At 39.2% G+C, this 27,208-nt stretch overlaps 2 protein-coding genes across 2 annotated transcripts in view; one reads left to right on the top strand and one right to left on the bottom strand.

Moving 5' to 3' along the window:
* nlgn2b (neuroligin 2b) overlaps positions 1-27,208 on the bottom strand; it is a 159,081-nt gene that overhangs the window by 103,744 nt on the left and 28,129 nt on the right. The gene's annotated exons all lie outside the window — the stretch shown is intronic.
* Positions 3,188-27,208, top strand: part of fgf11b (fibroblast growth factor 11b) — a 49,495-nt gene continuing 25,474 nt past the window's right edge. Inside the window, exons 1-3 of the mRNA XM_039777227.1 lie at positions 3,188-4,203; positions 25,128-25,238; positions 26,425-26,528. Of these exons, the coding sequence (XP_039633161.1) occupies positions 4,011-4,203; positions 25,128-25,238; positions 26,425-26,528 (408 nt within the window). The 5' untranslated portion in view covers positions 3,188-4,010. The remainder of the gene's footprint in view (positions 4,204-25,127; positions 25,239-26,424; positions 26,529-27,208) is intronic.

Genomic DNA, 27,208 nt, shown 5'->3' with positions numbered 1-27,208 from the left:
CAAGCTATGCCTGGGCACAGTTAGTAGCTTGCTAACAACTAGCTAAAGTTAGCTAAGGTAATATTGCTTGCAGGAATAGAAAATTAGGCTAAATTGTTTATATTGCATTTTTTAAATCAACATGTGAATACTGTCCACTGGGTACAAATTTGAAAATGAAATTTCCATTTTTCCATTTTTATTTGTATATGGTCATAGAACGCCCATACGAGTATGTGAAAATGAAAATGCAAGTTGGATTACTGCATTTTCATTTCAATTATTACTCAAAAACACAAACAAATGTGGAAAAATGTAATGCTATTGTGGAATTGCATTTTCAAGTGTACATTATCATTTTAATTAAGTCCCCTATGGGCTTCCATAAAATGTTGCTAAATCCTGATTGGTGCACAGAAGTAAGTGGCATCGCCTTTGTCTCACCTAACTTAAACCAGTGAGAAAAGCACAGATAAATACACAAATATCTTCTGAGAAATAATGAAAGAGAGTAGAGTACCTCAAAACTGTAGTACAGTACTTGAGTAAATACCTTCAACCAATGGGATGGATACAGAAACACGCAAAAAACAAGAACTTTCAAATTCTAACACATGGTATATATTCATCCCATCTAGTAAAGATTATTAAAGTATTTGTTAGGTAACACAGAATGCACCAACACGTGGAAACCGTTATACTGGGAAAAACATTTCACAACATAAAGCACTTTTAAAGAGGATATGCTGTTAATACCCTCGGCTTGCATGTGAATTGATATACATGCAGGGATTGTAGCATGGATTGTTTTTAGCAAAAACATCTACATTTAATCCCCCTTTGTGCATTATTCAGATGATGAGAATCTATACAGGGACACATGACAGAATGCATATCTGCTATTTTTTAATTTTCTTACTTTTATTTGGATTTATGCTGATTGTTTTTCCTCCACTTTACCAAAGAGGGTTCAACAATGACACTAGGGCTGAGGTATATTTTATTTGAGCAAGACAAAAGACTAACATTTATATGGTAATACATTGGAAATAACTAATGGCAGTAACAGAGAGTCGTGACATAATGGCTGTTTAGTTGTTAGTTGGGGTGAGTTCATACAGGTGATAGCTCTTAGGAAGACAAGAAAAGAGGTTTGACTCTTAATGAGTCTACTTAGAATTTGGCATGAAATTTCATTAGAATGACGGAAACACTTGTTAACCTTGAGTCTGTCTAATATCCCAAGAATCCCCACTTAGCTTTCTTTTGGTGTAACTTGGCATGTACTTGTGATTGGAGAAAGTGAAAAAAGGAGAGCAACCTTTGACAATGTTTGGAATGTGATGTCCATTAGGAGATTGATTCTCAAAGCAGAGAAAGAAAACGAGTGCGTGGCTGAGGATGGTTGGGGAAACGAACCATTAGAAAAGGAGAAAAATATCTTTTTTGTTTCCTTGTCAATACAAACTGCATTATCTCATCTGTGGTTCCCTCTCCTCAGCCTCCACCATGCCCTCGCCCCTCCGTGGAGACCAAACATCCGCTGTCACCTGTCAATCAAGCCCTGACAGACGGTGACCTTGCTCGGCATTGTTAGAAACGATTTGAATCAACCTTGCATTTTCAAGTTGCTTCCGTTGCTGATTTCCCTTGCAATTGCTTTTTAAAAAGAGGTGCCATGCCAAATAAAATTGGATTAATTAACTCTCAAAGGAGTTGATTTATTGGGATCAAGTCTGAGGGGACGTCCGGAGATGTTCATAGTGTTTTTTTTATATTCAGTTGTACTACAGATTCATGTAGTCAAAATCCTAATATTTTTGACAGTGAATAAACTTTTCATATTATGGCCCGGATTTATCAAGTTATGTATGCATTGCTGTACTTTGACATTGAAGGTGAACAAATTTCCTGCAGAACAATTTATACATGATCATTACGCTAACATCTACATTACATAAAGCCAAAAGAACGCAGTGCCTGACACTGAATATAGTTCCAGAATTTCATTTCCGAAATCTATGTAAATGTTAAAATAGATTTGCTCAGTATTCCATTACTCCAAACATATGGTTTGTCTTAAAATCAGGTTGCATGAACCTTGTTTTTGTTGCAACTAAACAAGATGAGAAATGCTTGACTGCAAGGCATTGGTCATTCACCAGAACCCACTATTTCAAGCAAAAGTATGTCAGCATGATGTGTGCTCTCTACTGATGAGTTTGTTTTGTCTTAAATTATTAGAATGTTTTATGTCACCCCTTGCATCTAAATGCAAGAAGAACAAATGAGGGAGATATGCGTGTTTGTTGTTTTAGTAGGGGTATTTTGTAGGTGGGGGGAGCAGAGCAAGCATGATATGAGAGTGAGTGTGTGTGTGTGTGTGTGTGTGTGTGTGTGTGTGTGTGTGTGTGTTGGCAGGGTTAGCTGTCTTACTCAATCTGTCCAAGTTCATGTTTCTGTCAGGGTTAGCGTAAGCCAGCAGTCAGATATGTCAGACACTAAATGCCAGTTTCAGGGAACATAGTCCCTTTATATTTTGCCTCCTTTTTCTACAAAGAGCTCAAGGAAACAAATCACAGACTGTGGAGGCTACTACCGTATGAGCGCGGGTGTCAGAGAGGAAGATGAAGAATACTGACTAGCGAAAGACAATTATACAGCAGGAAAGACTCTACTACAAAATATGCTGATGTGCTGTGTGTGTGTGTGTGTGTGTGTGTGTGTGTGTGTGTGTGTGTGTGTGTGTGTGTGTGTGTGTGTGTGTGTGTGTGTGTGTGTGTGAGACAGGAAGGTAACACATGGTGATACTGTTCCTCTTGAGGAGACAGAAAACTGTCACAATGTGCTCCTTAAGCACTCTCTCTTTCTCCCTCCTCCTTTTTTTAGGGGGACGTTGCTGTAAAATAACAAAATTGTAGCCTCTGCGAGCAGTGATTTTGTGAAGTGGCTGTTGCCCATCTAGCGCCCATTCCCTCTCCCAGTCATTCTCACACATCACAGCCTCTACCTCCCTCCCTCCCTCCTGTCTCCCTCGCTCTTCTTTTGCTCACTCTCTCCCTCTCTCTCTCTCTCTCTCTCTCATGAATGTCACCTCTACTGATGGTGGCTGCTGGAATTCACGCACACATACTCTCACAACCACTCGCTGACTTTGGATGGGAGGAGGAGGAGGGGAGGAGGAGGGAGGGGGGGTTTCGGTGAGGACTGTGGGAAAGGAGCGTGCCATCGGAGGCAGAAGAGGAATGTCTGTCTGTCTGTGTCCATGTCTCTGCTCTGTTCCTGGCTTCATTCCTACAAAGAGCGTCAATGTCCCGCCTGCTGTTCTACCTCTGGATTTAAGTCGGCTGGATTACCGCTTGGACTCTCAGCTCATTATTCCATGCTGCCTCATTTAAATGGGAGGCAAAGTTGGACTTGCGTGGACTGCACATATGGTGACAAACAGTTTGATTTTTTTCGCGCTTTTAAGAGATTCCTAGCATACAAAATGATTTCACTTTTCTTCAGTAAAAGTGTTTTTATATGTAAAATAATTTGAGCTTCTTCTCTTTGGTGTTGTCTAGTCAAAGTAGGTTAGTTATTTTGCAACATAATATTTTGAACTTGGCTGTTGAGGCGCATTTTACTGTGAAAGATGAGTGGGGAAGAGGGGTAGAAATATGTCTCCATCTTCACCTTTTTAAAAGTCATTCACTCTAACCTTGGTCTTTCTGTTATTGCTTAAACCGAAAATGTGACTGTGGCACTTTTTCATGTGCTCTGTTAGTGTCAGATTTGAATTTTTTGTCAGTGGAGGCTTTACATTGGACTGCAGGTGAACTTGCATCTCTTCCAGTTCTTTCCTCTCCAAGGGAACCCTCAAACTAAACTCTTCCCTGTTAACCCACTTAGACGCCTGATCTCCCCTGTGGGGGCTTCTCTTAACCATCTGTCCTACTCTAGTTTTTTTGAGGAAAGCAAAAGACAAACCAGAAAAGGGGGTACTGGGAAGGAAGACACCCCCCTCCCAAAGGTGAGAGGGGGGGAAGATGGCAGCTCTCGCCAGCTCTCTCATTAGACAGAAACGGGCGGTCAAGGAGGAACAAGGCAACCGACCGATAGCCAACAAGCGCAAGCCCTGTCCTAAGAGCAACAAGTCCTTGTGCCAGAAACAGATCCTGGTCCTGATCTCCAAAGTACGACTATGCGGGGGTCGAAAAAGTCGAAACGAGAAAAGACCGGGTGAGTCTTTTTCTGCTTGTTTCTTTTTTTGCTCAAATGTTGGCCTATTTGGCTACAAATGAAAGCTTACATTTCTTATGAAACAACTGAAAATGGAGCAAATGAGATTTAGATTTTTACAAGTAATTAAATATGAAATTACTCTATATCATAAAATTCAACAATACAATTTGTTGCCAAGTTTTTAAGTTAATGTATTTTACTTCAGCATAGAGTCAAATTAAAAAAAATATGAGTTTAATTTAGTCGATCAAAAACCTGCCAGAGAGCTTTTTATCATATTGTTCAGTTCTCAAGCACAGATCAACATTATATAAAAATACCTTTCCGTTAGGAACAAGGTCATCACCCAGCATGAGAGCTATATTTTATGCACAATCTACCATAAGTTTATAGTTAAACATAATCAACTAGTGTAAATATCTGTTGCTATCATAGCTCATGAATCCTATTAGGTTCACAGTAGCAGTTGTTTTCAGGGCAGCCACCTCATGCAGCTTCTCCTGTTTGATACACTGACCAATGGTAGCTGCTGCACAAAAATAAAACAAGTTGTTCAATAAATGCAAAACTCAGCTGAAATTACTTTCCGCACACCTATTTTTTTTTGCATTTTCAAAACCTATAATTATGCGCAAACCTGCAGGAACAATAAATTGTGAAATTAGCTGAAAACCATCATTACAACTGTATGCGATCTAAGTACTCTGTTGAGTTTTATAAACATCTGCATATCGTGGAATTCAAGAAATTCTTCTGCACACATTTCAGTATACTAATAACCATGTGCACATGATTACAATTGCAAAACAATCTCATGCAATGGGAGAAATAATTGGAAATATAAAAATGAATGACAGATGTACATGCACACACCTGAACAGTTTGAGTTGGTCTCGCATTGCCAGACCTGTCTCCAAACAGCTGTGTCTGTGCTGGAGTATGATCTGGTTACACCGCTTATCTATTCTAGGGTAGGAAAAAAAAATGCTCGGGATTGTCTGTATTTCTTTGAACCAATCATAACCGTCTTGGGTGGCGCTAACCCCGGATGCAGTGACGGTGCCCCTTGCAAAACAGATAGCTGAGAAAGCGGAAGGGGAGGGACATGCACTGAATTTCAGGCTTTGTCCAAGCACTGTTGAGCCAGACTAAGTTTGAGTAGAAGTTCAGCAACTTCGGTTTTAAATGTATTAATTGATTTTATGCAGCATCCAGTAAGTGACACACATCCGCACCAACACAAGCACAACATGTGGTTGGAAGAGGAAAATCCATTGAGATTTTGATTTGTAAATTGATTAGGGAAAATTGGTACATACTGTAACACATATAATGCAATGGATGTTGTTTGGATTAATCAAATACTTGTTTATGTATTGTTTGGTCATTTAGTGTTTACACGTATCATTTGTGCTTAAAACAATCAAAATGTCTGTAATTCTCATCACACGTGACAAAAAATGTAAAAGCTAATTCTGGTGGACTGGGCTATTGTACAGTGTCATGTCAACTTCATGTGTGTAAACCTTTCAAATTTAAATCTTACAGTAGTCTGTCTTAACATCCACACCACAGAACCAAATGTGGGTAAAAATGTTCCAGTGCTGGTTATCTCGATCAGGTTCTCTGATGTACTTTCTTTTTGAAAGCAGAACTTCAACACTGAAGCTCTGAAAGGAGAATTATGTGATGTGTTGCCAACATCACCTTCTCTCTTGTCAATCAATAAGAAAAATGTGCCACAACACAAATGAGCACAATTAAAGGTATAAAATCTCCTTGATGTTGTGCTTGTGGGTACAGTGTGTGTTGTTATGTTCTTGTTACATATTACTATTCATAACTGATAAAATATCTTGCTAAGTTAAAAGTTAACCTTGTTTGTTTATTTTTTTTCATATGTAAACCCTATATTCCTTTCCATAAAACCTTTTTTTTTCTTTTTCTAAATGCACTATTGCATTAATTCAGGAGAGAGAAATGACATTTAATCATTTATTTGTGCAGTATTCTTTACTCCTTTGGTGTGAATAGTATACTGCTGAATTATTTAATTCATGACTGAGAAAATGTTTTGCCTTATTCATGCACAATTAGAAAGTGTAGTATGCTTAAGTTAAATTATGCATATTACAGAAATGGCGCTAAGTAAACATCCTTCATAAAGAGGCCACATACTTTCAAGGCTGATTGGGGAAGACACAGTGAATTTGGAGTGTTCTCTTCCCCCACCCCCCCATCCCCACCCCCACCCCCTTCCCCTCCGGAGCTAAAGACTGCATCTAAGCAGATTGAACGTGAGAATGATGCGCAATGAGCACAGCTTTATGCTTGATGAGGACTTTCATTTCATTCTGCACCACTGTGTTCACATATGTCTACTGAGCTTCAAACAGGATTGTGCTTGAAAAACTTTAATATCCACTGCATGTCGAAAAGACTGATGGATAAGATACCGTACAGTATTTTTTTTTGGTGAGAATTGCAGAAAGCTTAACATGACATCTGTCTGGGGATGAAATAAGTCTTTTTATCCAGTGGCATTTGTAGTATTGTTATGTAATAGACATATAAAGATGTGTTGGTACTGGCTCAATAAGCCCTGATTTTCAGACTTTGCAAACATGACAAAACAATGATAACATACTTTACTTAACTCTACAGCTTTATTTCTTAGAAAAAGAATATCGGAAATATTATTTAGCATCTGTTGCATCTGTGTAGCCTAGACAATCCCTTTTTTTATTTAAACTGGCTGTAATCGGTTTACCTGTGTGTTGTGGTGCATGTGGTGCACAAATTTTTTTTTGACATGTTGTGGTGCTAGTGGTAGTCAGTGTATCACAGAAAACATTAGGATACATCTCTGGGGACCATGAATGTCTATACAAAACTTATTTTATCCAATAATATCCAACCCAATAGACATAGTAGACCCAGTAGATGTAGACGTATTAACGTTGCCACCAACAGGCAAGGTAAGTAATGCCTGGTACCGTTTATACAAAGTAACAAGTGTTATCCTTCTTGTTTTAAATTGAGAGGGAAGATAAAATGAGCTTCATTTAGGCTATATATATAACCCATATATGGGTTTTAAAAAGGCTTAGAGATTATGTTTCCGCATTTATGCAACACAATTGCATATCTTTTGCACATTATAGTTTGCATAAGTTAATACCGTGTTACCAGGAAATGCATTAATTTATTTTCTCCACACAGCACAGTCGTCACAGGATTCTGTAGAATCTCTAACAGCTGTTTTTTTTTTTTTTTTCAAGTAGAGTTTTTCTCAGCTGTCATATTAGCATTACACCAGCACACATAAGCTATATTCACTACCGCCATAAAGCATCGGGCTAGGGAAATAGGGAAATGATAGGGACGCGCATAAACGCTGCTGCTTATACATGTGTTTGACAGCTCACGCTGGATGAGATCCATGACAAACCAAAGAGTCTGCCTGAGTTTACCTGCCTCTCCCCTCTTCATTACCCTCATATGGGTGTCCTGCACTGTCCCTTACTATACGAAGGGACCCCTTCAAGGGCTGGCCTGACCAATGTAAAAACTTTCCGACTGTCAGTGATCTGCACTGCTGCCCTCCTTTCGGATCAATGCAGCTCATTAATGTATAGTGATTAATCAATTATCACCCTCTTAGTTTGTTCAAGGTGGAATCTGACTTGAAAAGGGAGGGATATCGAGCTGCTTGCCCCCCGTTTATCACCTTTAGTGCCTTTCTCTACGTTAGCTCAAATGAGCACAAAATCTTAGCACAAACATGTGTGCATGGAAATGATAAGGAGACATTTAATTCACAAAATTAGCCGGAAATGTGATACATAGAAATAATTTCTGGTAGAAGAGAAATGTCACTAGATGTTTCAGAAGTATTACCGTACAATTACAAATATGCATTAAAAACAGCAACACTAGCTGAGTCATTAGAAACTAATACATGCAAATATAGTGCAGGCCTAGACATCTTGTAGCATTGTGTGGGCTGTTTGGCATGGAGGTGCACTGTAGTATGTTGTAGGAGTAAGCATCCAAGGGGCCAGTCGACAGTTGGAGCACAAATGTAGGCCCCGGCTGGCGAGCGGCAGACCAGGTTACAAGGAGACATCCAGCAGAGGATAGCATTAAGCTGACCCCGAAAGATCCGGGCCGGAAACTCGCTTACTCAACAACACCTGATCAGACAATGCAGTGTTAGGTAGCTTCTCATCAGAACTTTACTGACTGTGACAGGGGTCAGAGAGAGATAGACAGACAGAGAGAGAGACAGACAGAGAATGCCAGTCTGTGGATGTAAACACAGGTTTAAAGAGAAAAGTAAAAGATTTTACTGATGTCAGAGAAACATTTCATCAAAAGGTGGAGGTGGGTGGCAATGACGGGGGTGGACACAGATAAAAAGGTAATCAAATATACAGGAAAAGAAGTAGGGAGAGATAGCAGTGGAGATTAAAGTGAAGGTGGGTGGGACTGAAAAGAGCTGTGAATCAGACTGTCATAGAGGCAGCATGTGGAGAACATGAGATGGGAAGCCATGGGGCTGGTTATGAACAGTCACTGCAAAACCGCTTCCTTCAGTTCTTCTCTTGTTTAATAATATGTCTATGAAGTAGGTTGAAGGATGAGCATTTTCCTTCTACTTAATGAATGTTTTAGGTGTTTTTGTTAGTTCAAGTTGGGTGGGTGGGTCGGGTCAATGACTGTTGTGTCGCTAGCAGATGTAAAGATGTATGTAACGTAAATACATGACATTTATATGCTACTTGTTTATTATGCCAGCTATGTTTTGAGTGTATTTTCTGAGCATAGGAAGTGCTACAGAGGTGGTCTGGGGAAGCAAAGGCCTTAAAACATAGTTTCTCAATCACCGTCTTATTCTAAGCAATATGCTCCTTTATGAACGCACAATTTTCTGTCAAAGTTGGAACAGTTTGAGTTATTTCACATAAAAGATTTCTATATTCTCTATTATTTATTCTGAGCACTACAGACCGGTTTAAATGAGCAGGGCTTAGTTATAAGAAGGTTATGTCCCATACTTATAAGGACCAATTATGATTTGCTAAAAATGTTTTTATCAAAATGTGACGACAAGGCTGCTCCTAATGTTGGAAGGCCACTGTCAATCAAAGCTCTGAGTTTGTTTTTGTTGAGCCAAGTCTAAGACAATTTTGTCATGACAGACAATAAAGCCTGATCAAACTGATCAAAAAAATCAGATATGGTAAACTGCGTTTTTAATAAATAATGCAAAAACTTGGGGTGATCTACCAGAGGGAATAACAGGACATGACAAATACCCTCTGAAAATAATGATTACAGCTGCAAAGAAAGCAATCACTCGTAAATGGTTACAGAGGGATCCACCCACAGTAGATAACTGGACTGAAATGATTAAAGAGATTCATGAGATGGAAAGACTGACTCTACTAATACGCTTGCAAAAGGACTTATACACCGCAAAGTGGACAACATGGATAATATATTTGTTGGAATAAGACGCGCGGTTGGTGGTCTTTCCTCCACATCCACATTTATCGCTACTTGCTCATTATAGCAAACCACAAACGAATACACTGTATGACCCCTCTATTATAAGCCATAAAACCATGAGATGTTGAACTGACATATTACCTGACAGAAAAGTTGTACTGTGACAATACTGATTTGTTTTGCTTTGCATATGTTGAAACAATTAATAAAATGTAAGTAAAAAATAAAATAAAATACAAAAACTATTATTAAGTATTATTTTTAAATTTCAATATTTCAAATTTGAAACCAAGTTTGTAGGGGCTTTAAGGCAACAAAAGCACTTTGATTAAAGGAAAGATTCTAGTTTTGGTTACATTTAAACAAAAACTAATGTTTTATCTCATGCTTCATATCACTGTGGACTTTTAGATATTCAACCAAATCCCCAATCTTTCCTTAACCATAACCAAGTGCTGAAAATGCCAAGACATAACTATAAAGTACAGTACAGGCCAAAAGTTTGGACACACCTTCTCATTCAATGCATTTCCTTTATTTTCATGACTATTTACATTGTAGATTCTCACTGAAGGCATCAAAACTATGAATGAACACATTTATGTACTTAACAAAAAAGTGTGAAATAACTGAAAACATGTCTTATATTTTAGATTACTCAAAGTAGCCACCCTTTGCTTTTTTGATAGCGCTGCAAACCCTTGGTGTTCTCTCAATGAGCTTCATGAGGTAGTCACCTGAAATGGTTTCACTTCACAGGTGTGCTTTGTCAGGGTTAATTAGTGGAATTTTTTCCCTTATTAATAAAAAAGCAAATGGTGGCTACTTTGAAGAATCTAAAATATAAGGCATGTTTTCAGCTATTTCACACTTTTTAGTTAGTGATTTGACTGGTTCTTTGTACTTTGACCGTATCGGCCAAACACTTCCCTCAGAAGCTTTTTCACCTGGGTCGAACATTGGGGGCCGTGTGCAGCGGTAGCGTTATCAGCTGATAGCTTAGTTTAATGGATCCGAAGTGTCTCTTTACATTACCCCACTAATAATGCCCGAAATGATATTACCAAACGCCTACGTAGTACAAATAGGTTATGCACTCATAACGCGATATGTAAATCTCTACACCAGAAGTTTATGTAAATAACACTTGCCTGCTGGCTTCTGCTCTCTGCTGCTCTCTGCTGCTGCTGCTGCTGTTACTACCGGGCAGTAAGAGTGCTTAGGGACATCTACAAATTACAACACCGAAAAGAGATGCAACAAAAATATTTATTAATTTAATGATTAAATAAGGTAATGTCTCCAAACTTACCTCAATTATTACTTGTCTCCTGCTAGTTATACTACAGCACTTACTTTAAAAAATAAGTTAAATTAAAAAATATTTTTGTTGCATCTCTTTTCGGTGTTGTAATTTGTAGATGCCCCTAAGCACTCGTCTTACAGCAGCAACAACAACAGCAGAGAGCAGAAGCCAGCAGGCAAGTGTTATTTACATAACCTTCTGGTGTACTTACAAACTTTACAATCCATCGTTTTATGAGTGCATAACCTATATGTACTAGTGTAGACCTTTGGTATCATTTCGGGCATTATTAATGGGGTAATGTTAAGAGACACTTCGGATCCATTAGCCTCTGCGCTAAGCTATTCAGCGGCTAACGCTACTCTACGCTAACTCTCCCAATGTTAGACCCAGGTGAAAAAAGCTTCTGGGGGGGTGTTTGGCTCGAGGTCATGGTGCAAAGGACCCTAGGGTGAAATTACTCCGAACCATCACTTTAAGTACATAATTCCATATGTGTTCATTCATAGTTTTGATGCCTTCAGTGAGAATCTACAATGTAAATAGTCATGAAACTAAAAAAGGAAATGCATTGAATGAGAAGGTGTGTCCAAACTTTTGGCCTGTACTGTACGTATGCTAAATGCTCACACCGTCTGTGTCTCTTAGATTATATGCACTTATCCATATTTTCATACATTCTTTCATACGTTCTGATGTCTTTTGGGTGTTAATAGTTGTGAAAGAAAGAAAAACTCAATAAAAAAAAATGTCAGTTGCTCTCACTTTATTTACGTTTCGGTCCTCAGATTTTTGTACGGTAAAATTCATGAAAAACATTTTAGTGAGTGGCAGTTTTTGGTTCTATATAGAAAAACCTGTAAACCGGCACATCTCAGTTCTAAACTTACCAACCAAAATGAGTAAAAGTGCCATGACACCGCTTAGGGCTGACGATAGCCAGCCCTAATCAAAATTTAAGAGATTCCCAAGGAACAACAGCTTTCGGTTTGTCTGCATCTAGACAAGACAAACAAAAGATTAGTGACTGATTGCTGTTGAGGTCATCCAATGTCTGGGGATTTTCTTCTTTGAACAAACCCTTGTTTCATCAGAGGGAACTTAAATACAGTATCTGGTACCCAATGGTATCCAATGATGAGGGTGATCTAGTTAATCCCAAGATGTACACATCACATTAAACCACGATGAAACAACACAGTTTGGAGCTCTAATCTTTAAGCTTGCTTTAATTAAGTACAAATCCATTAGAGATTTAGGGATTTATTGTATATTCATGTATTTCTTAATTTTGAAGGTTTATCTAACTTTCCGTCTCTTGGTTGCAGACGCTCTTTAGACAATAAAGTCAATGGACATGAGGGATCAGGGGGATTAGTGACTTTTTCTATGAGTACTATTGCAGTAAGAGTTTAGAGTTGGCTTGTGAAAAGATACTGAGCTGTAGAGAGGCAATGGCCTTATTCAAACTGTGGAGGTGGAGGGATGTGTGTACAAGAACACCGTTTTTGTTTCCTGTCGTCCTGAAGATTCCGCCTTAACCTCCCACACATACCTGCAAAATTGAATCTGTGGGGGCTTTGATTAAAGCTGACGAGGACAGATTGAATTTACCTCTAACAAGAGAAAGACAGTCAAGATGGAGGACACCTATAGAGGTAATGATGAGAAGACAAGGAGAAGGAGAGGCAGAGAGGGTGTGAGAGGAGGAGGACATGAATGACAGATGTACTTCAAAGGAACCAGGAAGTACTCTGATAAAATATCAAAAAGATGTGTCCATTTGTACCATACAGTGTAAAAATAGTGGACATAAAAATCCGTGACATCACCCATTGGTTTGTGGTAGGGTTGCACGATATGAGGAAAATATCAAATTGCGATTGTTTTGACTGCGATTGCGATATGATTCACGATATTGGAGGGAATGATCATTTTGGTATCCTTATTCTAATTTGCATTGAAAATGATTAACATTGAAAGACATTAAAATGATTATAGTGTGATTTTTGCAAGGATCTGTACCAAACAAAGATTTTTTTCTTTAGTCTGTAGGATACGATTGGTAGGCCAGGACATCTCTGCAGCACCACAATACTTCATTCAGAATGGTTTGACACATATTTTGCCATTAACAAATATTGCGTGCCCCTGTGATTTCGACATTGCACTAGTCCATATTGCGATTTTGATACAATTAAGATTAATTATGCAGCCCTAGTTTGTGGACTGCTCTTTTGAAGCCTTGAGTTTGGTAACAGGGGCCTCAAAATCTTGTTTTTTGCAAACGGATGTGACGATTGGCCATGCCAGTGTTGTTTATGGTTGGAATGGTGCTGTGCTAAGCTAAACACTAGAGGGAAACGATTAGCCAACTGCATAACGCTGTGATCTACACTTGTGTCTCTCACTTTTACTAAAGTGCTAATAGTAAAAAAAGTTAGTCTGGAGCCCTACATTATTTTCCTTGCCCCACACTGATGCAAAAATACATTTGCCATTGATTATCTTGACTGCACATTACTCCAGTGATGAAATAAATCCATGTCATAGCCATTTTAAGTTTAATGTCAAGTACTTAAGTAAAAGTACTGATTCTCCAAAGTTCAGTTAAAAAATCTTTAGAATAATATGCAAATCAATCGTTAGAATAATATGCAAATCAATCGTTAGATTAATCGACCAATCGAAAAAATAATCATTACATAAATCTATGACAAAAATAATCGTTAGGGGCAGCCCTAGTTGGCATCATGCTGAACAAGACATTTTTAGGCAACCAAATGCTCCAATTAACTTTGATGAAGTGAAAACACACAGTGAGAGGGTCAAAGTTTAAGACACGGTCAACACCCAAAAACATGTTCACGACTATTTTAATGTACACAATGCCATGGTTAGCATTGTTAAGCATCTGTCCTGATTGTAGCCACGCCTCTAAAGCATCCCCTGCTTTATCATACATTTTACAAAATTAATATCCTGCTGTATTGAAGAAGACTTAAAAGTAGCAATTTAACTGGTCGTCATAGCAATGCCGCAGGAAACTGCCGTGACCTAACGCGACACGCACACACACACACACACAGAACGTTGAAGGTGTGTTGTTTTTGACTCTCGGCATGTGGCTGTTGCCACAGCCAGAAGACAGATTTTGTTTCAAAAGTAGCTGGAGGCAGCAAAAAAAAAAAAACACCGCTGGCTAAACTATTTAAAAAATGGCGGGTTTGTTCAGGACACCCCCGTCTGTCGCTAGCAATGATGACGCAGTGATTAGTGACGATTCTCTCCGACCAAGGTCTGCAGGTTTTCGTGTCACCTTTTGGTATCGCCTCAGCTCGATTGGAACCTGGACGGAGGTGGTACTAAAAAAAGTACCTGTTAGCAGGTACCAGGGACTTTTTTTCATAATGGAAAACCAAAAAAATCAGGTAGAGTCGAGCAAGTACCATGTAATGAAAAACGCCATAATATGGAGGGGACGTTTTTTTTTTTAATCTATACTGCAGCAAGCCACCAGGAGGCGATCGAGATGTTTTGGCTTCACTTTTGGGGAGCTGTCAAGCCATCCATCTTTATATACAGTCTATGTATATAACCTTAGTTAAGCAGGTCATCTCCTTGAGATCAAGATCTCTTTTGCAAGAGAGAGCTGAGTACATAATACCACATTTGAAATTCCCCTGTTCCCGAATAATAAGCACTATTTTATAATAATAGCAGTATTTTTGTACTTTGTGCTGTAGGTGAGTGTGGCAAGTGCAGCTAAGATGTGGGACATGCATCACTGAGAAAAATAGATTTTCTTTTTCATTTACATGTGATGACCTTTAGAGGTCTGAATCGTTAAATCAATAGTAGAGCCCCGTGTGCAGTAAGAGGTCGATAGAATGGAGCAAAGGGAGTACTCGAGACTGGCACCAGACCAGCTTCCACACTGCTGACCAACTCTCCAGTACTGGGTGCATTCCTCGGCTGTTCCCCCAAAGGATGCACCTGCAGCTGCCGGTCCTGCTCTCCCTCTACTGCAAAAAAACATCCAGCTGCTCAATTCAAACCTGAAAACGGGAAGTGACAGTGACTAATCTGGTGGAGAACAGACTGTGGGATGCAGCACATTCATGTCTGAGCTCCTTAAAAAGAAACGCACACACACACACACACACACACACACACACACACACACACACACATATATATTTGGTTGCGCTGCCCCATTACTAAATGGGAAAAAATAGCTCACTACTGGATATATTACATACCAATGCTACCCAAATCTCATCTTAAAATGTACACTTTTCAGAAAACCTATTGTGTTTGATGGATAATCTCTTTTTGCTCACTGGCATGCATGTTTGCATATGTGTACTATATCTTCATTGGTTCCAATCTACTTATGTGCCTGTATCTGTATGTTTCTATGCAGCTGTGTGAGTATCGAAACTGTGTCAGCTAAACTTAATCTCAGACAGTGTTTCGCTGGAATCTACAATGGATTTCCTCCTCTCATGCAGAGCTGCTCCACGGCATCTCTACTTGGTTTTCTTCTTCTTCTGCGTGGGAAAAGCCCACCGTCTAAGGGCTGGATCAAAGTGTTTTTCAGCAAGCAAATCAATGCAAGTTCAAATTCTGAATGCTTTGTTGTCCATCACTGTGCTGTTTAGCTCAGTTCTTTGTTTACTTGTGTGATTATCACACGATCTGACAGAGGTCTGGACCCCTGTGGGAGTGCAGAGGAATGTTTGTGTTTGTTTGTTCTGTATATATTAAAGTGCCTATTTGTGTCCCTGCTGGAGGGTCCATGGGGAAAAAGAATAGATGAGGTGTGTTAGGGAGCTGTTAGGCTCAGTGGTCTTGCTCTCGTGTGAAAGCACAGGCGAGTAAGTGTGACATTTTAAACTTAAGAAATAAAATGCGGTGCTGTAATGTTATTGAATGTATTAAGATGTGGGGCTGATGTATGCAGTAGCACCACATCACACTGAATGGCCCTGTGCTGAGCATGTTGTTAACTGTCACTGATATGTATGTGTCAGAATGCTAATGAAGCTCATATGTGAATATTAAATGTATGTTAGGGGAGCCGCGTGAGTTCCATTTGCCTCAGCTCGTGTTTGACATGCTCTTGTCAGCACCATTTAATAAGCAGCAATAACTCTGTCTCACTTAAGTGAACTGCTGCCATTGTCACATGAAATGATTTATGGAGCCTTGAATTCAAATGTAGAGACCATTGTTGGAGCTGCAGGTGATGGGATACAACTCATTCATTCCTTTTTCTTCTTTAACCTCGCCCTCGTCTTGCTATCCCTCTACTCCCTCCTCTACTACAACATGGTTCCTTTACCTGTCTTGCCCTATCTCCTCTCCCTACCTCTCACAACTGCTTGTCACACTCTGTATCTTTGTATCACTCTATCGTTTCCCTTTTCTTTTGCTCTTGCTATCCTTCCCTCTTTTATGCCTGGTCAAACGTTGTCAGAGTTGCCTCCATGTTGTTAACTAACTGTCACGACTTCAATCCTCCCTTGCTCCTCTCCTTTTCTCCCTCTCTATCTTCCCACAAGGTTGATAATTACTGTACTAGCAGCAAAAAAAAAAAAAAAGGAGGAACCATGTTCACCTTTTTATTAGAAGCATAATCAAACACTACACAAGAGACACTCTTTCTTGCATATATGCATTACACATGCACATGTATGCATGCAGTCACACATGTACTGTATGCATGCATGCATGCATGCATGTATAGTCAAATAGCTAGAGAGAGAGCAGCTGAAAGTGAAAGGGAGCACGATGAGAAGGTATAGGTGAGAGTTAGGGAGTCCTGAAAATATAAGCCAAGGAAAACCCCTGCTGTTTGGTTCGGTCATAGCAGAAGAAGAAATGCCCTTGGCTGTTCAGTCATGCAGGCCCCCAGTAATTACCTCCAACCTTATCAAGAGGAGCTCGGTGAGAGGGAGCTCACCAAGCGACATACTCCACTCAAACCAAGCCAGATAAATACATTAGTGTAATGATAACCAACACTGAGCCATAAACTACGCTGATTAGCGATAAACCTCGACCACTGCTTATTTTTCAGAGCAATTACATTGTGGCAAAGGGTTTAAGTGTCCTTGATGGCAGCCGTGATGCATGAAGTGATTACCTTGGGTTCTTATGTGCATTGACCTCATTTATACAGACACACACACATAATTGCTATCTGAATGGCTGTACAGTAACACCAGGCTCCAGTCTCCCCCAGGTGATTTTCAAAATGATTATCAGTGCTGAATGTAAATTGATGAGGGGCACCCCTGTGTAGACCGGTTACTGCTGGGATTAGAGGCAAACCCAATTTAATAAACAAAATGCTCTTATGACTATAATCGCTACTGCTTTCACAAAACTTGGAACACTTACGCAATATTCTGTTAACCTCTGCCTGAAAGCTGCAAATTAAATATTTCTCTCCAACATAACATAACAAAAAAATGTCTGTCAGCTGAGGAATCCTTCATACTTGTACATTAACAATGTAAAGTTCACTTTAAGATTTATTTCTTTTTCTTGAAACAGTTACACAGAATTAGAATACCAGTTACACATACATTGCCTGAAATAGAATGTGATATTGCAAGCATTTTTTAACACTGGCAGAGTCAAATTTGACTTTGACTTACAGTGCATACATAGTATACTTTGAAGCCACATCCCTTAAGGCATTCTCTCTACACATTTGCTTTTCCGCTTGTCAACTGTGAGTCATATTTTCACTCATGTGCGGAGAGGTCACTTGGAAATGGGCCTGCTGATGAGTCAACATGTTGTCGGGTATGCTGACAACACCTGTGCGCTGATGTACATAAACAGACAGCGAGCTCTCTTTGACCCACACTCCACTGAGCTGGATCAGCAAATGTTTTCTGTCACTCAAGCCCACACGTGTCCCAGGAGGAGTGATGAATGTAGTCACACACCTCCTCTCGGCGGGAAATACCCAGGACAGTCGAGGCTCCTGGTCCTGTTTCTGGCATAGCTAGTGAAAGTTCTGCAAGGCAGATGTAAGTGTGCTCACCCTGAAAGATAATGTGCAACCCCTGCTGTTCTTTTAATTACAAAACAGGGATGCACATCACAGTAGATGACTCACACCAGATAGGATACATTAGGATTAATCATGATTGATTCATCATTATGAGCAGTCTGGATTGGATCTAAATGTAATACTTTGTTACGGGAGAAAACTTAGCATGAATTGGGAATCTAAGCCTGCTCATCTGAGCGGAAGGTAAACATCCTATCCTTCACGCTGAAAACAAGTTTCCTTTTCCACCAGACTTTAATCTGTTGTTTCTCCATTAATCGATTAGTTGTTTGGTCTATAAAATGTCAGAAAATGGTCTCCCCCAGGAACAAGATGACATTCTCAAATGTCTTGTTTTGTCCACAACTCAAAGATACAAAGTTTACTGTCAAAGAGGAGTGAAGAAACTAGAAAATATTCACATTTAAGAAGTTGAGAACTTGATGGAAATGATTATCAAAATAGTTAGCGATTAATTTAATAGTTGACAGCTAATTGATTAATCTTTACAGTTCTAATTCGGTCATGTCCTTGAAGCATTTTCTCTTTTTTTACTTTTATGCAAAAAAAAAGGCTGTCTTGAACCATGGCTTTATTTTCAACCCCTCAGGACGACTTCATTCTCACAGAGTTGTGTTACATGGATGTCAGATCACCAGGGCTCTTGTGAACTGTTAAGCAATTAATATACAGCATACACTACAGTTGATCCGATTAGTGGATCGACAGAAAATCTGCAACTATTCATTCAGTATCAATGAGAAATCGTGTCACCGTTAGCCACATAAAACAAACAATTTTATGGACAAAACGATTTATCGATAAAATCTAATAGTTCTCGATAATGACAATCGTTGCAGCCCTACAAAGCATGGGACTACTTCCTAGCATATTTTAACAGTGGTGGAAGTATTCAGATCCTTTACTTAAGTAAAAGTACCAATACATACATAAAATACTCTATAAGCAAAAGTCTTGCATTCAAAATATTACTTAAGTAGAAGTTTTAGTACTTGTTGTATGATGTATCAGCTAAATGTACATAAAGTATCTAAATTAAAAATACTTTTTGACTGAAATATTTTTATATATGGTATAATTTGATTGTTAATACTGATGCAACAATGTATAGGTACCATTTTACCGTTGCAACTGGTTGAGGTGGAGCTAGTTTTACAGTTCAGTAGGTTAGGCCACTGGTTCCCAATGTAGTGGTTGGGCCTCTCCAAAGATCACAAGATAAATCTGAGGGGTCATGAGATGATTCGTTGGCTTACAAAAGATGATAAGTTCTGCTACATACATTTGTATTTGTCTTTTGGACTTTTTTGTAAAACATTGGAGTTTTTCTTTGTGCCTTTAACAGATAGGCCTTTTTAAATGGAACCGCTAACAACTCAAAGACATGTCCCTGCTTCTTTGTAAGTGGTCAAAAGCCCCTGATAGAAGCCACTCATTTAATTATTAACAAGATTATTTTCATGTAAAATGTTAATCTAAAAACTGCTGACAGATATATGTAGGGCAGTAAAAAGTACAATATTGTGCTCTGAATGTAGTGGATTAAAATTAGGGAAAAGCAAAAAAAAAATTAATATTAAGTACAAGTGCCTCAAAATTGTACTTAAGTACAGTACTTGAGTAAATGTACTTAGGTACTTTCCACCACAGCATTACTTCAAACATTAGATATGTTTGTCCCATAAAACCGTGACTGCTTTTGGCCCCCTGTCACATAATATATGCTGTGACTGTTTGAATACAAGTATGCCCTAACATACCCAAATCACTAAACATGACCTTTGAGTCAGTAGCTTTCCGAGTTCTCATCTTCTCTGTTTACCCCTGTGGAGCAGTAGGGACTACATGAGCACACTACGTATCCTCGTGATACAAACAGGCTTCTTGCTCATGTAAACAACTCTGTGTGCTTTGCTAATCTCACCAGATGTAGACACTGCTGTCATAGTGTCAGTGTATTTCTCCAAGGCTTATGAAGGGGGAAAAAAGTTGGCTTACCTAGTAATGATTGCTCACTCTTATGTGGCTTGGACACAAACCATTAATATTATAAGGGGCACTCCAGTGATTTTAGACATGAAGTGGAGTTTGGTCGTCACGAGGAGGACTACATAGCCCGTGAACATACTTGTATAATGTCTTCTGTGGCTCTGGAGGGAGCTTTCTGAAATTTAGGGTTAGAATGACCCTGATGATGTCAGCTTGGGCTTCATACTGCAAAGAGAAGTTGTGGGGTTCGAAAGAAGGGTGCATCTAGGAAGCACGTAAGGGCTTATGAACCCTAACCCTATCCGGTTGCATTGTAAGAAATGTAGGATCCAGTGTTTTGGAGCTTGAGCTATACTTATGACTAAAAGTCAGGAATTTCTCGGCTTCTGCTGTTTCGATTTTGTCTTATTTTTAAATCTGTTTGAGTTCCCCAACTTCTATTTTAAGTGCAACACAAAATATCTCAAGTATCCCTTTATTTTATCCCCTGTGGCAGGGGTAAAAAGGTTTGAAAGGTAATATTTATAATATATAATATTTATAATAAAGGTAATGTTTATAGAATAGATATTTATTTTCCAAACTTCAACTCCTTCAAGAGACAAATCTGACGTTGGCAGGTGCGTGTTTGTAGTCTGTGTGATGTACTCTATTTTAGAGCTGCAGCGATTAATCGATTAGTTGTCAACTTTAAATTAATCGCCAACTATTTTGATAATTGATTAGTCGGTTTGAGTAATTTTTTTAAGACAAATTTTAAGACAAAAGTAAAAAATCTTTGATTCCAGCTTCTTAAATGTGAACAATTTCTAGTTTCTTCTCTCCTCCGTGACAGTAAACTGAATATCTTTGAGTTGTGGACAAAACGAGACATTTGAGGATGTCATCTTGGGCTTTTGGGAAACACTGATCCACATTTTTCACCATTTTCTGACATTTTATAGACCAAACAACTAATGGAATAATCGAGAAAATAATCAACAGATTAATCGACAATGAAAATAATCGTTAGTTGCAGCCCTACTCTATTTTACTTTTTGAAGAAAGGTATGTGTTACTTAGGTGACAATGTTTGTGCGTGTTTGTTGAGGCATGCTGTATTCACTTCTTATGCCAACATACTGCAACTTTAACAACAATGGCAGAGTGAGTGTGTGTGTGTGTGTGTGTGTGTGTGTGTGTGTGTGTGTGTGTGTGTGTGTGTGTGTGTACACATTATGCAGACACAGATGTGCTGTCAGGACGATGAGAGGGGAGCAGTTGGCAGAATACGCATGGGGATGTAGTGCATCTCTGCTATTAGATGACACTGAGTCAAGTCAGTGTTATGATTATGCACAGTTTTGTTCATTTGCATGTTGCTAAAAGCCTTGTTGCCGCACTCAACTATTAGAACCAAATAACAGCTTTAGAATTTCACATTAGATGCAAGCATACATGGAAAGAAAAATCATTTTAAAGAGCAACTTAGTGCTAAATCCAGACACAGTTTTGATACTCACACAGCTGCATAAAAACATACAGATACGCAAAGAAGCAGGCACATGAATAGACTTTACCAAAGTAGATTACCTGTATAGTCACTGTGTCACACTATCTTTTGATCCCTGAACAATTTTATAGTGTTCATTACAACAAAGGTAATTTTCCTTTTTCCTGCCATGGGACCTTCTGCCCCCAAATTATTGGGCGACAGAAGTCATAATCACAGTGAGTCGTGTACTGTAACTCACTTCTTTATGTCTATACAAGCCATAAGGGCTCGTGTTTCACTCTAACAACCCGAGGCACCTTTCTTACTGACTGAAATTGAAAGTAGTAACAGTGACTTCCGTCCCCCTCGAGTCTCTATCTTCACGTATTGGCCAAGAGTGTTGTTCAGAGCTGTTCAAACGGCTTGCTTTTTTTAAGATTATTTTTGGGGCATTTTTAGGCCTTTATTCGACAGGACAGCTGAAGACATGAAAGGGGAGAGAGCGGGGGGGAAGGACATGCAGCAAAGGGCCGCAGGTCGGAGTTGAACCTGGGCCCGCTGCGTCGAGGAGTAAACTTCTATATATGGGCGCCAGCTCTACCAACTGAGCTTAAGCAAAATGATATGCTGGTGTAGCCAGACCATAATCCAGCGCTGTGGAGATACAATAGTTCTGGCTATGCAATATTTTTATTTAATAAATCACACAGTAGAAGGTTTGAGATGTCATCATTAATCATAAGAAATTAAGAGTAAAGAAAGTTAAGATTACATGTACTATTGGTTGTACGGGCAAATAAAGGTGTGTGTGTGTTGATTGTAGTAAGACACGTAGTAAATCTGTGCCTCCTTCCAACTTCTCTCAGTTCACAGTACTGCATAACAATGAAGGTTATAAAACCTTATTGTGACCACTCATTGAAATGTACCTCCCAGTTCTAAATGTCCACAACTTCAACAATTTCTCAGTAGCAAACCATGACTGCAGAGTTCAAATTCCAAAGCATTTCATCCAGATAACCACAATAATATAATGAAGGCACACTGACTTCTAGAGCACAATCGCTTAGAAAATATGACTTTGGGGCATAGTCCAAAGTTGCAATATTTGTATGGTAATAAGGTGGCATAAGTCCACCGGAGCGGTTTTTTGTTTTATATTCTATGAATCTCTAATGCAGCTGCAGTAAAAGACAACTGTTATAGTTTTTGCTGGGAGCTTTCATTACACTGGATCAGAATTTATTGTGCGTTGGGATGAGGATTTTGAGGTTAGAGCCAGCTCTGCTAAGTGAAACATTAGTTTTAGTGCCCCTGACACCAAGGATGGGGGTTTTGATTGCAGCCATATTGAACAAGCTGTCTATTGAAGTTGTGCCTAAATGTGTTTTTTTCTCGAGCACATACAGCCGTCACTCTCATCCTCCCTTCTCCCTTTATTTCTCTCTCTCTCTCATTTCTCTGTTTTGCATCTGTGGGGACAAGTAATGAATGGCGTCCCTGCCCTGATTGGATGATGTATGATGTTATTAAGTCGGATGAAAACGTACATAACTCAAAGAACAGGAAATAGAAAAGGGGAGAAAGAGGAAGAAAGTGCAGGAGTAGAGAGAGATACTGAAATGTTTTGACAAGCCGCTTTGAAAGAGAGAAAGGATAGGGGAGTGCTGCAGATGCTTGCATGTAACAATGGGAGTAGGTCACAGTTTCACTGATGCCTCAACCGTGGCACACTTCCTCTGGGAAATAGTCCTACAGATCTCCTCCCTGCACCCTTTGCCAGTCTGAAGAAGACATGCAGATTGCGCAGTGCCCTCGGCCCCTCCTTGAGGAATGTGAGTAAGGGCATGGGCGAAGTTTAGCAGAGGGGGGGGGGGGAACTCCCAGATGGCCTTCAGTCCTCCAGAGGCTCTGCCATAAACTGCTCTTTCATCTCCCTTATTAAAGCTGCATTGAAGACACTCTTTAGTTCACTGACCAGACTATGTGACTGAGCTTTTAGCTAAGTCAAGGGACCTACAGGCTTCTCCTTGCTGTTGGAGGAGCCTGGCCGAGCCAGCGATGTGCTGATCTCAGGGGACAACTTAGATTTCCTCAACACGGAGAGTGCTTCGTGGAATTGAGGGAGGGGGTGCTCTAGTGATGTCTGAGAGCTGTTGCAAAGATTCTGTCTGTCTGTCTGTTTCTTTAATGAACGCAAAGTAGGCTGCAGGGACTCCACTCATAAAACATTCAATCGCTCTATTCACACTGCATCCTCTCCTCTTCACCCAGCCCCCTCGATTATATATTTTTTATTTAGCTGGAGACAGACGAACACTCTCACTTGACTTCATCCTCTGATGGCCCCAGCTCTTGCTAAAAATACCACTGGTAGCAAGCCAGTGGACCGACGGCTTAGCTTAAGTTATACATGCATTTTATTCATCGGGTGAATTAGTAGCTACTACAGATTTTCAGATTAATTTATATAATGCATTCCCAGTGTTAGGTGAATTAGTCCAAAAGGGTACCTTTGGGCAATTCACTAATTAACTAAGAAATTGTTATTGAATACTGATAGCTTAAACTATTTTTGTTGTGCTGAATATTTAAACATTTTCTCTCCTCTTTTAACAAGAAATACACAACATAAATGGCTGTATTATTTGCTTTTGTAGTACTGTGAGGTGTTTAAAGGTTAGATTAGTCTTCCTCTATTATGGAAATGATGTCAGACATCAATCATCATCTGTTCTGTCAGGAATCTTCCCCTCTGGTAAAACTCCCTAAAGCCGTTACACTGGTGCCCATTCGGCCTTTCATGTGACTTTGATTTTTTATTTATTTTTTGCTTTTGATATTCATGTTCTGGAAATGAAGGAGCTGAACGGTATTATATATAACCATACCTGACACTGTATCCATTGGCAAGGCTTGTAATGGTTCTAGACAAGTTTGCAACTGCATGATGGTTAGGAACATTTCAGTTACAATACCAATTTAGGTTGGGTATGAAAGATATCCTACACTTGTACAAGGTTTCCTCTAACCTGCTGCATTATTAAAAGTATCAATGTTTATTGAAGCAGTTACATTAATGTACTTTTTATTTAACACGAAACCCCAAAGCTAGCATGACGTAGTTGGATTTCTCAGGTCTTCTAGTTTCATATGATACAGACAACGATCGATTCTTGGATTTTATGAATCGATTTTGGATCAATCAAATCAACTTTTAAATCGGAAAATCTATTTTTTTAACTCAGCCCTAATAGTAATGCCATTAGTTTTGTTAGACTTGACTTGTATCAGCAAATTGATATCTCTGGAAACCATGAAGGTCTGCACAAACTTCCGATGCAATCCCTCCAATTAGATCTTACACACAAAGCATGGTCTAACTTCAGATATTGCACACTGTGGTTAGTGTCTTCAAACTCTGACATATTTGACTAACCATTTCATTTTCTAGGTTCTGAAAATCACTGAATGTCATTTCTGCTCTCGACCTCTGGCGGTGGCACCTGTCTAATACGATGTGGTTTTCCTGTGCTCCCTTGCAGAGCCACAGCTGAAAGGCATTGTTACTCGGCTATACAGCCAACATGGATACTACCTGCAGATGCAGCCTGACGGCACCATGGACAGCACAAGGGATGAAAGCAGCTCATTTTGTGAGTGTGTGTTTCTGTATATAGCCTACATGTCTTGCTGCATGCTTGTGGCTGTGTTATATAATATCAAAAATGATTCACAGTCCAGTCTCGAGCACCAGTTAGGCTAGTGGAACTGGGTAGAAGCCATTTGCATGTGACACGTGTTGTTTTCACCATCATACACAGCTCAAATATGGAACAGCTCAAACCCTCATTGGGACCAAAATCCCAAACTTTGGCAAAATGAATGCTGTACTTTACACACTGAGCTAAACCGAACCACAGCAGGTGTCACACTGTGCTATAGGGGCCCGCTGGCTGAAGAGTCAAAGTAAAAGTTAGGATTTTGACAGCTTATGTCAAATTTGTTCCAATTTGTACTGTTATTTTTGTCTTTTAATAGGAAGGAACATCACATCAAACTGACAAACTTTGGTAATTTAATGTGCTCGTCTTTACAAGCCATCCATACTGGGTTTTAAGTCACAGATACTAATTCGGATTGGATCTGAAACTCAGTATTTAAAGTTTATAAATCATAAAAAGCTGCTAGCTGAGTTTAAAGTGCTTCTAAGTGGCATACTGCCATCGTTGAGATGATGTGAATGTTCATCCTGACCTTTAGCAATCTGAGTTTGGTTTTAGACCAGAAACTATGCAGTGTTCTCATGGTATATATATATATATATATATATATATATATATATATATATATATATATATATATATATATACACACACAACACACACCACATACACATATACACACACACACACACACACACACACACACACACACACACACACACACACACACACACACACACACACATATATATATAGTATAACTGTTTAATTTGATTTATTTAACAACCTATATTATTTCTTGATAGGTTTAGTTCTTTTAGTGTTAACAGGTTTTACCCAGGTACTGTATCTACCTACCTAAGCTCCATTTGGTGTGGCAGTGTAAAATATAGTGAAGGTGACAGTGTTCATGTTTGAATAAACAGACTCAGCATTTGGGTTTAAGAGAGATATAGCATACAGCCGTGACAGTGCAGCCATTCAGCCTAATACAATGAAGACAGAAAAAAGCAGACTCTGTATTGTAGTTTGATTTCACAATCTTCTCTGACTTTCTCTTTTTTTTTCCCTCACTCTTTATCATACCCTATCTCTCCTACTGTATTCCCCAATTCAGCACAGTTCAATTTAATACCGGTGGGACTGCGGATTGTGGCAATCCAGGGGGCAAAGACAGGATTATACCTTGCCATGAATAGTGAAGGATACCTCTATACCTCGGTAAGTATACCCTGCAGATCAGTCATGCGTACATCTAAGAAACTAAATTTCCATTTAATCATAATAAAATATATAAAATATGTAGCTGTGACACTAAATCTCAGGGAAAAAACCCAATTGTGATTGCTCTGGTTTTGGCTTGGAATGTCAGTGTTCAGGTTGGGATATAAGCTCCATGTGTTGCTGTGCATGGTCCTGACATCTGCACAATACAGAAGTTATTACCTGACCGCATCACTGACATGGAAGTCAGAAGAGGGGAAATACTAATTATTGCTGCATCATCTACTCGTTTTGGATTTGAGGGTGACAACCTGTTAGACTACTTGCATGAGTATTCAAATTAGGTTTGGAAAGACAGGGAGGGAGGAATGGAGAGTGGGCGTGAAAACTACTGTTGGAGAATTGGGGGTTTCTTGAGTGCAAGAACTGTTGGACAGATTTTACGTGGCAAGTATGCATGTTATGCTGTTTCTGTTTTGTTGTTTAGATCAGCATTTGTTTCCTGTTTCACTTACTTTTAATAATAATAATACTACATGTGCCAGGTGCTTTTAAATCAACGAAGAATGAATGCTTGCAAGCATGCTGACATAACAACTGTGATGAAGTTCTGCTGTTAGTGATCAACTAATGCATGAAATGCATGTGGTTGTGAATCTGGAGAGAACACTTGTGCA

The sequence above is a fragment of the Perca fluviatilis genome, chromosome 16 (genome assembly GCF_010015445.1).
Source record: "Perca fluviatilis chromosome 16, GENO_Pfluv_1.0, whole genome shotgun sequence".
Taxonomy (NCBI): domain Eukaryota; kingdom Metazoa; phylum Chordata; class Actinopteri; order Perciformes; family Percidae; genus Perca; species Perca fluviatilis.
The sequence above is the reverse complement of the archived record's forward strand: the minus strand, read 5'-3'. Positions and strand labels throughout refer to the sequence as shown.